This window comes from Bufo gargarizans, chromosome 4 (genome assembly GCF_014858855.1).
Source record: "Bufo gargarizans isolate SCDJY-AF-19 chromosome 4, ASM1485885v1, whole genome shotgun sequence".
Taxonomy (NCBI): domain Eukaryota; kingdom Metazoa; phylum Chordata; class Amphibia; order Anura; family Bufonidae; genus Bufo; species Bufo gargarizans.
The window spans coordinates 31,103,454-31,118,868 of NC_058083.1; the positions used below are offsets into that span (position 1 = coordinate 31,103,454).

The 15,415-nt window shown below is 47.9% G+C and overlaps 1 protein-coding gene across 1 annotated transcript in view; it reads left to right on the forward strand.

Moving 5' to 3' along the window:
- Nucleotides 1–7,932: 7,932 nt before the first annotated feature.
- Nucleotides 7,933–15,415, forward strand: part of LOC122935155 — a 181,968-nt gene continuing 174,485 nt past the window's right edge. The window contains exons 1-2 of the mRNA XM_044290919.1: nucleotides 7,933–8,069; nucleotides 11,967–12,028. Of these exons, the coding sequence (XP_044146854.1) occupies nucleotides 7,933–8,069; nucleotides 11,967–12,028 (199 nt within the window). The remainder of the gene's footprint in view (nucleotides 8,070–11,966; nucleotides 12,029–15,415) is intronic.

Consider the following 15,415-nt stretch of genomic DNA (forward strand, 5'->3'; position numbering starts at 1 on the left):
AGGGAAGGAGGTTGTCGCTCAGGATTTCACGATACATGGCTCCGTCCATTTTCCCGTTTATGCGAATAAGTTGTCCTGTGCCCTTAGCAGAAAAACACCCCCAAAGCAAAATGTTTCCACCCCCATGCTTGACGGTGGGGACGGTGTTTTGGGGGTCATAGGCAGCATTTTTCTTCCTCCAAACACAGCGAGTTGAGTTAATGCCAAAGAGCTCTATTTTGGTCTCATCAGACCACAGCACCTTCTCCCAGTCACTCTCTGAATCATTCAGGTGTTCATTGGCAAACTTCAGACGGGCCTGCACATGTGCCTTCCTGAGCAGGGGGACCTTGCAAGCCCTGCAGGATTTTAATCCATTGCGGTGTAATGTGTTTCCAATGGTTTTCTTGGTGACTGTGGTCCCTGCTAATTTGAGGTCATTAACTAACTCCTCCCGTGTAGTTCTAGGATGCTTTTTCACCTTTCTCAGAACCATTGACACCCCACGAGGTGAGATCTTGCGTGGAGCCCCAGAGCGAGGTCGATTGATGGTCATTTTGTGCTCCTTCCATTTTCGAACAATCGCACCAACAGTTGTCACCTTCTCTCCCAGCTTCTTGCTAATGGTTTTGTAGCCCATTCCAGCCTTGTGCAGGTCTACAATTTTGTCTCTGACATCCTTGGACAGCTCTTTGGTCTTTCCCATGTTGGAGAGTTTGGAGTCTGCTTGATTGATTGATTCTGTGGACAGGTGTCTTTTATACAGGTGACTAGTTAAGACAGGTGTCCTTAATGAGGGTGACTAATTGAGTAGAAGTGTCTAACCACTCTGTGGGAGCCAGAACTCTTAATGGTTGGTAGGGGTTCAAATACTTATTTCACTCAATGAAATGCAAATCAGTTGCTATCTTTTATTTAAAGTTATTTTTTCGATTTTCCTTTTGATGTGCTATCTGCCACTGTTACAATAAACCTACCATTGAAATGATACTGTTCTGAGACTTTTCATTTCTTTGTCATTGGACAAACTTACAAAATCAGTGAGGGGTCAAATAATTATTTCCACCACTGTATATAACTGCTATATGTATCTAAGCTATATGCCACCTATATGTATCTAAGCTATATGACAGCTATATGTATCTAAGCTATATGACAGCTATATGTATCTAAGCTTTATGACTGCTATATATATCTAAGCTATATGACACCTACAGTCATGTGAAAAAATTAGGACACCCTTTGAAAGCATGTGGTTTTTTGTAACATTTTTAATAAAAGGTTATTTCATCTCCGTTTCAACAATACAGAGAGATTAAAGTAATCCAACTAAACAAAGAAAACTGAAGAAAAGTCTTTTCAAGATCTTCTGTAAATGTCATTCTACAAAAATGCCTATTCTAACTGAGGAAAAAGATAGGACACCCTTGCCCCTAATAGCGAGTGTTACCTCCTTTGGCTGAAATAACTGCAGTGAGACGGTTCTTGTAGCCATCTACCAGTCTTCGACATCGGTCTGAGGAAATTTTACCCCACTCCTCAATGCAGAACTTTTTCAGCTGTGAGATGTTTGAGGGGTTTCTTGCACGTACAGCCCTTTTCAAGTCACCCCACAGCATCTCAATGGGATTCAAATCTGGACTTTGACTTGGCCATTCCAGGACTCTCCATTTCTTCTTTTTCAGCCAATCTTTGGTTGATTTACTAGTATGTTTTGGGTCATTGTCATGTTGCATGGTCCAGTTCCGCTTCAGCTTTAATTTTCTAACTGATGGTCTCACATGTTCTTCAAGCACCTTCTGATACACAGTAGAATTCATCGTGGATTCTATGATGGTGAGCTGACCAGGTCCTGCTGCAGCAAAGCAACCCCAAACCATGACACTTCCACCTCCATGCTTCACAGTTGGTATGAGGTTCTTTTCTTGGAATGCTGTGTTTGGTTTACGCCAAACATGTCCTCTGCTGTTGTGTCCAAATAATTCAATTTTGGACTCATCTGTCCAAAGAACATTATTCCAGAAGTCCTGGTCTTTGTCAACTTCATCCTTGGCAAATGTCAGTCTGGCCTCGATGTTTCTCTTGGAAAGCAAAGGTTTCCTCCTTGCACACCTCCCATGCAAGTTAAACTTGTACAGTCTCTTTCTGATTGTAGAGGCATGTACTTCTACATCAACAGTAGCCAGAGCCTGCTGTAGTTCTCGAGATGACACTTTAGGGTTTTTGGAGACCTCTTTTAGCATCTTGCGGTCTGCTCTTGGGGTGAACTTGCTGGGGCGACCAGTCCTGGGCATGTTGGCAGTTGTTTTGAAAGCCCTCCACTTGTAGACTATCTTCCGGACAGTGGAATGGCTGATTTCAAAATCTTTTGAGATCTTTTTAAATCCCTTCCCAGACTCATAGGCTGCTACAATCTTTTTTCTGAAGTCCTCTGACAGCTCTTTTGCTCTCACCATGGTGCTCACTCTCACTTCAACAGTCAGGAGCACACCAAACTAAATGTCTGAGGTTTAAATAGGGCAAGCCTCATTCAACATGCAGAGTAACGATCTACTAATTATGTGCACCTGGTGTGATATACCTGTGTGAGATCTGAGCCAATTTAAGAGGGAATACATGTGAGGGTGTCCTATCTTTTTCCTCAGTTAGAATAGGCATTTTTGTAGAATGACATTTACAGAAGATCTTGAAAAGACTTTTCTTCAGTTTTCTTTGTTTAGTTGGATTACTTTAATCTCTCTGTATTGTTGAAACGGAGATGAAATAACCTTTTATTAAAAATGTTACAAAAAACCACATGCTTTCAAAGGGTGTCCTAATTTTTTAACATGACTGTATATGTATCTAATCTCTATGACTGTTATATGTTTCTAAGCTACAAACCGGATTCCAAAAAAGTTGGGACACTATACAAATCGTGAATAAAAACTGAATGCAATGATGTGGAGGTGCCAACTTCTAATATTTTATTCAGAATAGAACATAAATCACAGAACAAAAGTTTAAACTGAGAAAATGTACAATTTTAAGGGAAAGATATGTTGAATCAGAATTTCATGGTGTCAACAAATCCCCAAAAAGTTGGGACAAGGCCATTTTTACCACTGTGTGGCATCTCCCCTTCTTCTTACAACACTCAACAGACGTCTGGGGACCGAGGAAACCAGTTTCTCAAGTTTAGAAATAGGAATGCTCTCCCATTCTTGTCTAATACAGGCCTCTAACTGTTCAATCGTCTTGGGCCTTCTTTGTTGCACCTTCCTCTTTATGATGCGCCAAATGTTCTCTACAGGTGAAAGATCTGGACTGCAGACTGGCCATTTCAGTACCCGGATCCTTCTCCTACGCAGCCATGATGTTGTGATTGATGCAGAATGTGGTCTGGCATTATCTTGTTGAAAAATGCAGAGTCTTCCCTGAAAGAGATGACGTCTGGATGGGAGCATATGTTGTTCTAGAACCTGAATATATTTTCCTGCATTGATGGTGCCTTTCCAGACATGCAAGCTGCCGCTGCCACACGCACTCATGCAACCCCATACCATCAGAGATGCAGGCTTCTGAACTGAGCGTTGATAACAACTTGGGTTGTCCTTGTCCTCTTTGGTCCGGATGACATGGCGTCCCAGATTTCCAAAAAGAACTTTGAATCGTGACTCGTCTGACCACAGAACAGTCTTCCATTTTGCCACACTCCATTTTAAATGATCCCTGGCCCAGTGAAAACGCCTGAGCTTGTGGATCTTGCTTAGAAATGGCTACTTCTTTGCACTGTAGAGTTTCAGCTGGCAACGGCGGATGGCACGGTGGATTGTGTTCACTGACAATGGTTTCTGGAAGTATTTCTGAGCCCATTCTGTGATTTCCTTTACAGTAGCATTCCTGTTTGTGGTGCAGTGTCGTTTAAGGGCCCAGAGATCACGGGCATCTAGTATGGTTTTACGGCCTTGACCCTTACGCACAGAGATTGTTCCAGATTCTCTGAATCTTCGGATGATGTTATGCACAGTTGATGATGATAGATGCAAAGTCTTTGCAATTTTTCGCTGGGTAACACCTTTCTGATATTGCTCCACTATCTTTCTGCGCAACATTGTGGGAATTGGTGATCCTCTACTCATCTTGGCTTCTGAGAGACACTGCCACTCTGAGAAGCTCTTTTTATACCCAATCATGTTGCAAATTGACCTAATTAGTGTTAATTGGTCTTCCAGCTCTTCGTTATGCTCAAATTTACTTTTTCCAGCCTCTTATTGCTACTTGTCCCAACTTTTTGGGGATTTGAATCAACGTATTTTTCCTTTAAAATGATACATTTACTCGGATTAAACGTTTGATCTGTCATCTACGTTCTATTACAAATAAAATATTGACATTTGCCATCTCCACATCATTGCATTCAGTTTTTATTCACAATTTGTTTAGTGTCCCAACTTTTTTGGAATCCGGTTTGTATTAGGAGGTTCTGCAGCAGCTGAGGGGTGTATTAGGAGGGTCTGCAGCTGCTGAGGTGTGTATTGGGAGGTTCTGCAGCAGCTGAGGCGTGGATTGGGAGGTTCTGCAGCAGCTGAGGTATGTATTAGGAGGTTCTGCAGCAGCTGAGGTGAGTATTAAGAGGTTCTGCAGCAGCTGAGGTGTGTATTAGGAGGTTCTGCAGCCGCTGAGGTGTGTATTAGGAGGTTCTGCAGCAGCTGAGTTGTGTATTGGGAGGTTCTGCAGCAGCTGAGGTATGTATTAGGAGGTTCTGCAGCAGCTGAGGTGTGTATTGGGAGGTTCTGCAGCAACTGAGGTGTGTATTAGGAGGTTCTGCAGCAGATGAGGTGTGTATTAGGAGGTTCTGCAGCAGTCAGAAAAACATCAGTTGTAACTGGATAAATTCCTTTAGATTTCTGTTTCTGCACTTTGGAGAATGTCCCTGTCCTGTTCCTCTGCCGGCACGTGTCGCACTGTGACCAGACCCCAGACTAGTGCTGTGAAGATCTGCTCCAGGCCCTGACTACGCTCTGCCCGCAGCACATTCGGTAAGTCAGCATCGGGGGGAGGTGAAGCAGCAGCGGGCACAGTGCATGGAGAAGGATGACACTCTATATTAGAAGCAGCAGCAGCGGGCACAGTGCATCGGGTGAGACCAGGTATTCACTTGCCAGCAGATTTCGGTATTCTCTTCCAGCCACCAGCAGGATACCAGAATCGCCAGATGCAGCAGATGCCGAACACTGCCGCCACCTGCCGATCCCATTCACAATAATGCCGTCATTGAGATTGTTGTGCCCTTTGCTTTTGCTAGAATCTGCAATGGAGGCTTCTGCTGGAACCTCTGCAGTAGATGTGCCCGTACCTAAGGGGTGCAGCGGGTCACTCATGAGGGGCCCAATTCAGATTCTTGCCATGGGGCCCAGTGATTTCTATGTATGCCCCTGTACCTGAATGACAAATCACAGAGCGGCCAAACCCCGCCCCCTCCCTGCGTCCCTCCCCTCCCTCAGGTCCTATAAACCAAAAGTTTATATTGCGGCCAAACCTCCCTCCCTCGGCTCTATTGTGCTGGAAGTTGATATTGCGCATGCGCGGTGGGCCGTTCCCTCCCTCCCTCTGCGCGTTCACAGCCGCTACATGTTAAATCATGGTACACGCCTTCGCGTCAGCCAATGAGGAGCCAACTTTTCACGGAACACCGATCATACTCGGCGCCATCTTACAAACCTACAGCCCAACCCTCACTGTTTAAACTGCGCATGCTCCAGGGTGTATGTGACGCGCGCTATCTTATGGACTCCAGTGGTAGAGCAGCGTACTGCGCCATCAGTGCCTTCTGCTGGTCAGCTGTAGTACTGCACTGTGTTATACAGTACATTGACTCTAAATATCAGAGCACCATCTCCTGGTCATTTGTTGCAGTGCACTGTAAGATATATTATATATTTTAAAGAGTTTACTTTTCAACTCTACTTCGGTTTAATTCAGTGCTATGAACAAGGGTCTATTACATCCAGCCCCCGACCGTGCAGTCTACCATTACCACAGGTGTATAACATCCAGCCCCCGACCGTGCAGTCTACCATTACTACAGTTGTATAACATCTAGCTCCCGACCGTGCAGTCTGCCATTACTAAAGGTTTATAATGTCCAGCCCCGACCATGCAGTGTACCATTACCACAGGTGTATAACATCCTGCCCCCGACCATGCAGTCTGCCATTACCACAGGTGTATAACATCCAGCCCCGACCATGCAGCCTGCCATTACTACAGGTGTATAATGTCCATCCCCGATCGTGCAGTGTACCATTACCACAGGTGTATAACATCCAGCCCCCGACCGTGCAGTCTACCATTACTACAGTTGTATAACATCTAGCTCCCGACCGTGCAGTCTGCCATTACTAAAGGTTTATAATGTCCAGCCCCGACCGTGCAGTGTACCATTACCACAGGTGTATAACATCCTGCCCCCGACCATGCAGTCTGCCATTACCACAGGTGTATAACATCCAGCCCCGACCATGCAGCCTGCCATTACTACAGGTGTATAATGTCCATCCCCGACCGTGCAGTGTACCATTACCACAGGTGTATAACATCCAGCCCCCGACCGTGCAGTCTACTATTACTAGAGGTGTATAATGTCCAGCCCCGACCATGCAGTGTACCATTACTACAGTTGTATAACATCCAGCCCCGACCATGCAGTCTGCCATTACCACAGTGTATAACATCCATCCCCCGACCATGCAGTCTACCATTACCACAGGTGTATAACATCCAGCCTCTAGCCATGCAGTCTACCACTTCCTCAGGTGTATAACATCCAGCCTCTAGGCATGTAGTCTACCATTACCATAGTGTATAACATCCAGCCTGGGACCATGCAGTCTACAATTACTACAGGTGTATAATGTCCAGCCCTGACCATGCAGTGTACCATTACCACAGTGTATAACATCCAGCCTCTGCCATGCAGTCTACCTTTACCACAGTGTATAACATCCAGCCTCTAGCCATGTAATCTGCCCTTACCACAGTGTATAACATCCAGCCCCCGACCATGCAGTCTGCCATTACCACAGTGTATAACATCCAGCTCCTTGCTATGCAGTCTGCCATTACCACAGTGTAAAACATCCAGCCTCTAGCCATGCAGTCTACCATTACGACAGTGTATAACATTCAGCTCCTTGCCATGCAGTCTGCCATTACCACAGTGTATAACATCCAGCCCCCGACCATGCAGTCTGCCTTTACCACAGTGTATAACATCCAGCCTCTAGCCATCCAGTCTACCATTACCACAGTGTATAACATCCAGCCCCCGACCATGCAGTCTGCCATTACCACAGTGTATAACATCCAGCCTCTAGCCATCCAGTCTACCATTACCACAGTGTATAACATACAGCCCCCGACCATGCAGTCTGCCTTTACCACAGTGTATCACATCCTGTGGGAGGATCTGTGTTTCTTCCTCTGTGCTGCACTGTGAGAGGATCGAGAGCCTGACATCGTGTGCTGGGGGATACGCTGCCCTTTCCCCAGGGGGTGGCGTGTTCTCCAGGTATGGATCCTCGAGCCCCTGACTGCCGCCGTTTATCTACACGTGCCGGCAGCCATAGTGGAACCCCGCGTGCGGCAGGAAGACCCCCTAAGACTGGAGACTTACCTCCTGATTCTCCAGCATCAAGAAACAGCGGCAATGTGACATCGGCGGCCAGTGGAAAGCCTCAGAGAACCCCGCAGCGTGCGGCTGCAAAGCCGCAGGGAGCAGATGACAGCCCCGCTCAGACTGCGGGCAGGAGAGGAGCAGCAGCCAGGAGCAGCAGAGATCCACTACAGGAATCCCAGTGTGACTCCAGCAATGCACCGGGTGGGGTCAGGAGAGGTCCTGGGAGGAAAACAAGCCTAGGATCCTCTCTGAGCTCCTCTTCATAGCAGATAACTCTGCACCGGGAAAGCTGGATGGAAAAGAAAGGCCCGCTGCTGAGCAGGCAGCGGGTGACCAGAGAGCAGAGCCGGCGGGTCAGGTTGCTGAACAAGCAGCCTGCAAAGTCTCTGGATCAGCTGCAGGAATGGAGCCTGGAACCCCAAAGGGTGAGGTATGTGAGGCTGGGAGTAGTGTTCTGTGCCTCAGCCCAGAGGGGGTGCTTCAGGTGTAACTAGCAGTGACTTAGCTCCTGGTGTGGTTGCTGGTGTTTCTGGTTCTCCTGGTATCTCCTCTGGTGTACAAGCTGCAGAGGCCAGGAGACTGTTTAATTGGGGGGTCATGAGCCCCACTGAAACCCCCTCATTGTACTCATCAAGGGTGGCGTATTTTCTAAATCAGCTATGAGGAGGTAAAGAAGAAATTAAAACAATTTAAATTGGAACAGAGGAATGTGAAAGCTCAGGCCATGTTACCAAAAGTAAGAGAGCGGTCCTCTCCTCCAGGCTGGAGAAGCTGGAGGAGGAGATTGCGACTTTGGAGGAAAAGAGGGCCTCCTATAGTGAAAAATGGAGGGCCGTTTATGGAGAAAATTCAAAAATGACTGTCGCTTTGAAAGCATGTCTGGCTCCAGTCCGTCAGGGCTGCGGTCTGGAAGCCAGAGGAAGGTGAAGGAGTTGGCGGTGGAAGTCAGAGGTGGACTCATTACCGGGTGGCCAAGGGGACCCCTCTGAACCAGTTATGTCATCCTCTGGGGATGAAGGCAGGTCTGGGGGGAGACTAATGGTGGAGATCAGGCAGCTGGAATCCCCAGTGGGCAAATTGTATTTCGGTGACGAGGAGGTCCCAGAAGATGAGGTGGTAAGAGAAAAGAAAAAGAAGATCATAAAGGAAGAAGTGTTACGTTTTGTGCCTTCTGAACCCATTGCTGAGCCCAGCGCGGTTCCTGTAGTGGAATCGGGCCAAACAGCACGGGAGAATGAATCTGAGATGGTGGCAGCAGGTGTCCCCCTTTCCTGCAGTGGAAAGGAGAACACAGGAGCAGACAGGGTTAAAACCCCTGACAGTGTTGCGGACAAGGTGAAGGATGGAATGGCTGCGGACAAGGCTCAGAAAAAGACAGTTGAAAGGGCCAGAGCAAAATCTGGAAGGTTTATAAAGAAACCAGTAAAGAAACCATTAAAGTCTGTGGAGGTTGCAGAATCTTCAGGGGACTGTGCGGGCTGCAGAGAGGGTGAGGGGTGTGGGGGATAGGAAGTCCTCCGCAGTTCCTGAAATGGGGGGCCCTTCAGACCCTGCCCCCAATGACGCCAGTACTTCTCTAGGGAACCCGACCAGTCTGAGGGGAGTGAAGAGCGATGGGATTGTAAGTATGGTAAAGATGTTGCGAGTGGTAACTTAGGAAGAGACGCAAATGAGAGTATGAATGAGAGTATGAATGAGAGTATGAATGAGGACATTGTTACAAATAAGGATGTAAATAGTGAAATGAATGGTGAGGCAAATGAAGATATAACTGGTGAGAGTATGAATGAGGAATTGGTAGTTGCTTATGCAGCAGATACGGAAGTCGAGGAGGAAGAGGCTGACGGGAGGAGGCAGGTTGCAAGGGAAGCAGGGGATTGTGTAAGTCCAAATAGGAGATCATATGCTAGTGTGGCTGCAGGTGACTCTTTGCCCAGGGAATCAGGTAATGGTAACTTGCAACGGCGCCTCTTGGAGGCTCTGAGGAAGGGGAAAGAGACTTCCATGCAGGTGGAGGGTGAACCGGTTAAACTGTCTTTTTGGACAGAGAGACATGGTCTGAGAACCTTCCGAGAGGAAAGAGCGGGAGAGACCGTTTGGTCTCTCCCTACATCCGGGGGGAGCCGTAGGAATGTGGCCCGTCTCTCTTGGAGGAGTGAAGAAGCAACGCCTTCTAGGAAAGACGTTGTGGAGCTTCTCCTGGGGATGGGCTTTGTGGCAAATGACATCTTTGCCCTAATCCATCCCTACGGCACCAAGAGTTTCGATGTTAGTTTTGTTAGACCAGAGGGGCTTGAGCTCTTCTGGTCTAAATATGAACTGGCAAAGAACACCCCGGCCTGGCGGGGATTTTCTGTCCAGGCTATAACCCGCCAGACGATGGTCAAGAAAGTGACGGTATTAACCTGTAACGAATCACTTTCTAGCGTGGACATTATGACATGGCTCAGTCGTTATGGCGAGGTTGGACAATTCCCCGCCAAAGTTTTGGATGATCACGGCATCTGGTCAGGTGCCTGGACCTTCAGCGTAAAGCTGAGGGCACAGGGCAACTCAGTTGCTCATATCCCCTCCTCTGCTTTCTTGGGTCGAGATAGAATTATGGTTTTCTATCAGGGACAGCCGAAGGTCTGCTATAGGTGTGGTAGTCCCACTCACTTTAGCGCACAATGCGATGTTCGCAAGTGTGCAAAGTGTGGTGACATTGGCCATCTTGCCGCATCCTGTAGGCGGATTCGGTGTAACCTGTGTGGGGACCTGGGTCATCCCTTCAGTCGTTGTCCGCTTGCCTTTTCCAACAAGGCTCAGGGCCGGGCCCGGACTCAAGCGGATGCTAGCCATGAAGCTGGGTCTGTTGTTGAAGAAGGGCCTGCTGCCGGGACTGGGCCGGTTGGTGAAGGGACGAGTGCCGGTGATACCAGCACTGGAAGAAGCAGACAGGGTACAGTTAAGAACTTAAGGCCTTCCAGGATTAAACGGCAAGAAAAACGCCGTAGGGATAGGGAGCAGGCGGCAGCTGGTCCCTTAGTTGATTCTCCGGCAGGCCTTTTAGTTGGGGATCCAGGTTGTAGCGACCCAGGGTACAGCGATGAGGAGGGAGGACCTGGGGTTCAGCCTGAGGAAGCCAACCCCTCTGCTACATCCGCATCCTCGTACGGCGAAAGCATGGACGAGGATTACAGGAGGTGGTTGGGGGATAGGAGGAACAAACGGAGCAGGAGGAAAAAGAAAGGAGAGGGTCGCAAGCCCTCTCTGGAGTGGGATTCATCTGTCCCACTCACCCTTGACCAGATGCCAGAGGAAGAATTAGTCGGGGCCCCTCCTGTGGATCTCTCCAACCGGTATCAGGTCCTTGACGAGGATCCCCCAACTCCAGTTGGGGAGGAGGAGGATGTGGTACCGGAGGGCGCAAAGGCCTCCTCGCAGGTTGCCGGGCCCTGCCCTCCTTCTTCTGGAGGGGGGGCTAAGCCTGATTCCGTGGGCAAACAGAACGGTATGGATGTATCAGTGTGTCTGAAAAGGCAAAAGGAAAATGAAGGATCAGGAGATAATGATGAGGAGAGTGGTGGTGGAGGGGGGAAAAAGAAAGCTATCCAACTCGATCATGTATGATGGCGGAACTCACCCTGTTGACGCTAGGCAAGTATTAATGTTGCTAGCATTAAGTCAGACGTGGCCCGTTTTATGGCCTTTGATTTTTTCAGCCGTATTGATGCTGATATTTTATTTTTGCAAGAGACCTGGTTAACAAGTGTTGAGTTGCTGGCGAAAGCCAAGCAGGAATGGCGGCTCGGTCCGTCATTCTGGTCTCTTGCGGCCGAGCCACGTAGCGGGGTGGCGGTCCTTTTTAAAACCGCCGAAAGAGTAGAATGCAGGAGGATTATCGAGTTGGAAATGGGAAGGTGCCTGATTCTAGATGTCCTCATGGGAAGACAAGAATTAAGATTAATCAACATCTATGGACCACAAAGTAGGTGGGACCGTAAATGTCTTCTTATGAGGATTAAGCCTTTTCTTTTTACCAGCCGACAAGTGATCTTTGGAGGAGACTTTAACAATGTGACTAGAGTCTGTGATAGGGGGGTCCCCAGAGGTGGGCTGGATACTGATGGCGTCGTCTTGAGTAGAATAGTTGAGGAAGCTCGTCTGGTGGATGCTCATTTACGGCACAAACCGGATCACGTGGATTTCACCTTTAATAAGGGAAATCGTAGGTCTAGAATAGATAGGTTTTATTTGAAGGAGGAGGCTGTTTTTTCGGCTTTACAAGCTGAGGAAGTGGAATTCTCCGATCACTGTTTAATTAGTTTCTCTCTGAATGTTACAGAGACTCCCCGCATGGGAAAAGGAATATGGAAGTTGAATTCGTCTCTCCTGGAAGAAGCGATGGTAAGACAATCCTTTGAGGATTTCCTTCAGAGCCAGGAACCTTTGGTGGACATGTGCAACAGTAAGTCGGAGTGGTGGGAGATGTTTAAAAAAAGGACGGCGAGGTTTTTCCGAAAGCTCTCTAACCTCAGGAGCTGGGACAGATACCGTCTGTACCAGGAACTGAGGAAGAAACTTGAAAGACTTGTGTCGACGGGAGATAGCCGCGAGGATATCTCTCGTGTAAAATCCTTGCTCAAGAGGTGTCAGTATGATAGGTACGCCTCTTTGGTTGCCGAGAGGGATTTCGGGAAATACCGCTCGCCCGACCCTTACGGGAACTGTAAGATGGCAGTAAGAAGTAAACTAGTGATGGGCCTGGTTGACAGTACAGGCTCCCTGAATAGGTCCAAATCAGGGATCCTGGAGGTCGTCAGGTCCTTCTACTCTCACCTCTTTGGTAGGAAAGAACTGAATCGGGACAGTCTTTCAGCTTTCTTGGCTGGGGCGATTCCCGGGGCGGGAATGGACCCCTCTCTTGATATTTTGACAGAACCTATCAGGGAAGAGGAAGTGAGACTGGCCATTGATGGGCTCAGGCCCAAAAAATCGCCAGGTCCGGATGGCTTAACATCCGAGTGGTATAAGACTTTTAGGGAACAATTAGTTCCTCTCTTGACCGAGGTGTATAACGAGTGTCTTTCCTCGGGCAATCTGCCAAGGTCAATGGGAAAGTCCGTCCTGATTCTTCTGACAAAGGGTAGGGATCCATCCCGCATTGAGAATTGGAGACCCATATCGCTTCTCAATGTGGACAGAAAGATTTTGGCAAAAATACTCTTCTGCAGACTGGCGAAATTTGCGCCGAAGCTCCTTTCGGGGTCCCAGCATTGTTCAGTTCCCGGGCGGAGCGCTTTTAGCGCCGTTCTCAGTGTCCGGGAGGCCGTGGAACGGGGCAGGGCGGGTCTTTGGAAGGGGCTTTTGTTATCCCTGGATCAGGCTAAGGCTTTTGACCGAGTGAATCACGAATACCTGTGGTCTGTCCTCTTGTGGTATGGTCTACCCGGGAGGTTTGTAGATTGGCTAAAAACCTTGTACAAAGGGGCCGAGAGTTTCCCGTTGGTTAATGGTTGGCTGGGTCGTCCTTTTGAGGTGGCTTCCGGTGTCCGCCAGGGATGTCCTTTAAGCCCTCTGCTGTACGTGTTTGCGATCGATCCTTTCATCAGAAGGGTAGATCGCGGACCGTTGGCGGGGGTGAGGATGGAACTGGCGGTGGGGGGGCCATCTCTGAAGGTGGTAGCGTACGCTGATGATGTCTCTATTTTTACCTCTTCGGAAGAGGAGGTGGGATGGGTGATGTCGGAGGTGAATCGCTATTCGGAAGTTTCCGGGTCCCAGATTAACCGGGACAAATGTGAGACTCTCTGGCTGGGGGAAGGGGATCCTGTCTTCGATCTCCAGGGCACTCTTCCAGAACCCCAGAAATCAGTAAAGATCTTAGGCATCAACTTTGGCCAAGATGAGGATTATCATCAACAAAATTGGGAGGGTAGACTGAAAGATGTCGCCCAAAGGGTGGACCGCTGGAAGGGGTGGTCTTTATCCCTCAGGGAAAGGGTTCACTTGTGCAAAGCTTACCTGATTCCTGTGCTTTTATATCTGAGCAGTGTTTGTGTCTTGCCAGGCTCTCTCTGGGCAACGGTCTACAGCCTCTTTTTCCAGATGTTATGGGGAAATAGGCTGAACCTAATCAGGAGAGAGGTGACTTACCGCACAAGGAGACTAGGCGGGTTGGATATGGTCAACCCAGTGGTATTTTTAACAAATACCTTCTTGAAAATAAACATTGCAAACCTCTGGAAAGAGAGGGCTCCTTTGTGGGTAATTTCCTGTAGGGAATGGTTCCGGCCCTTCTTCCAGGAATGGGAGACAGGAGGGCGTGTGAAAGACCTGCGTGCGTCACATGGACATCTCCCGGCTTACGTTGCTCCGGTTCTGAAGATCATAAGGCGGTGGGGCCTGAGAAGGACTGAGATAGAGACCATGTCGAGGGGTTCCCTTGACAGGGGGGTCCTGTCTTCTTTCTTCCAGGCGCCGCTGGCCTTGAAGGATTGCCCAAGTCAGGATCTGGAGGGTGGGCTACTTTTGCTTAATTAGAAAGGATCCCTAAGAAGGTTTGGGATGTGACTTGGCGCTGCTTTCATGGAAAGCTATATGTAAGGGATAATATGAAGTGCAGGAACTCCGAGGAAAGGGGTTGTCCCCGGGAGGAGTGTGGGGGCGTGCTAGAAAGCATGGACCACTTCCTGCTTCACTGTCCCTTTAATATAGAGGTGTACAAAAAGGTGGGGTCTTCCATCGGTTGGCCCAGGCTGGCCACCTTGTCTTATGCGGAATGGGCCTATGGCGCATTCAAAGACCTTGGTGGCAGGGACCGTCGCACTTTATTTTTAGTTAGTGCAGTGGTTAGGCATCACATCTGGTGTGCACGGTGTCTAGTTTCGACGAGTCGTAAAATCCTCCCAGTGGAAACGGTACATAGGAACATTATGGGTGACCTGGTGAAGGTGCGCTCTCTGGAGTATGAAAAGTGGGGGGACCCCAAGGCCTCTCGCCTGTGGAGGGGCTTTTGTTTTGGGGTTCCCTGACTGAGTAATACTCCTTGTCCTGGTGGTGGGCTGATCTAGAAGACACAGTTAGAGTTTTTGTTTTGTTTTGTATAAGAATAGGATGAAAAGGCTTACGGGCTACTGAACCATAGCCGACAAGTTGTGGGAAGTGTTCGGTATTGTAGATTTTGGAAAGTAGTAAATTTGTACCGTATTATATCATATTATATTATGTTATGTTGTATTATATTAGTAAAGGTGTAGTGGGGCTTAGTTAGGTTGGGAGGGGGGTGTGGGGGGAGGAGGGGGATATATGTATATGTGTATATAAGGGGGGGATATGTATATATATATATTAAAATATAAAAAAAGTTAAATAAAAGGTAAATATATAAAAAAATATAAAAAATAAAAATAAAAAAAAAATTGTGTGTGATACAAACTGGTCGACCCCAGTCCAACTGGGGATGAACTTACGGACTGACAGAGCTCAGGGTTTTCTTTTCCCTTTGAACTTTGAGGGTGATCAGTTTGTCTGTTTGCAGTGGGGGTTGGTGAAGGGTTTAATAGTTAGTATTTAAGTTAAGGTTTCTGTTTGTGTTTTGTATATTTGTTTTTTATATACGGCTGGCATATAATTATTACTTTTGTATATATGTTTGTATATATGTTTGTATAAATGGATTTTAGATGAGCATGAAAGCATTTTAATATGTAAATATGTAAAATAGGGGGTTATGGGGTGGGAGACTGGTCGGGTAAGGGAATAGTATTTTTGCTAGACTCTGTGTTATGTCAC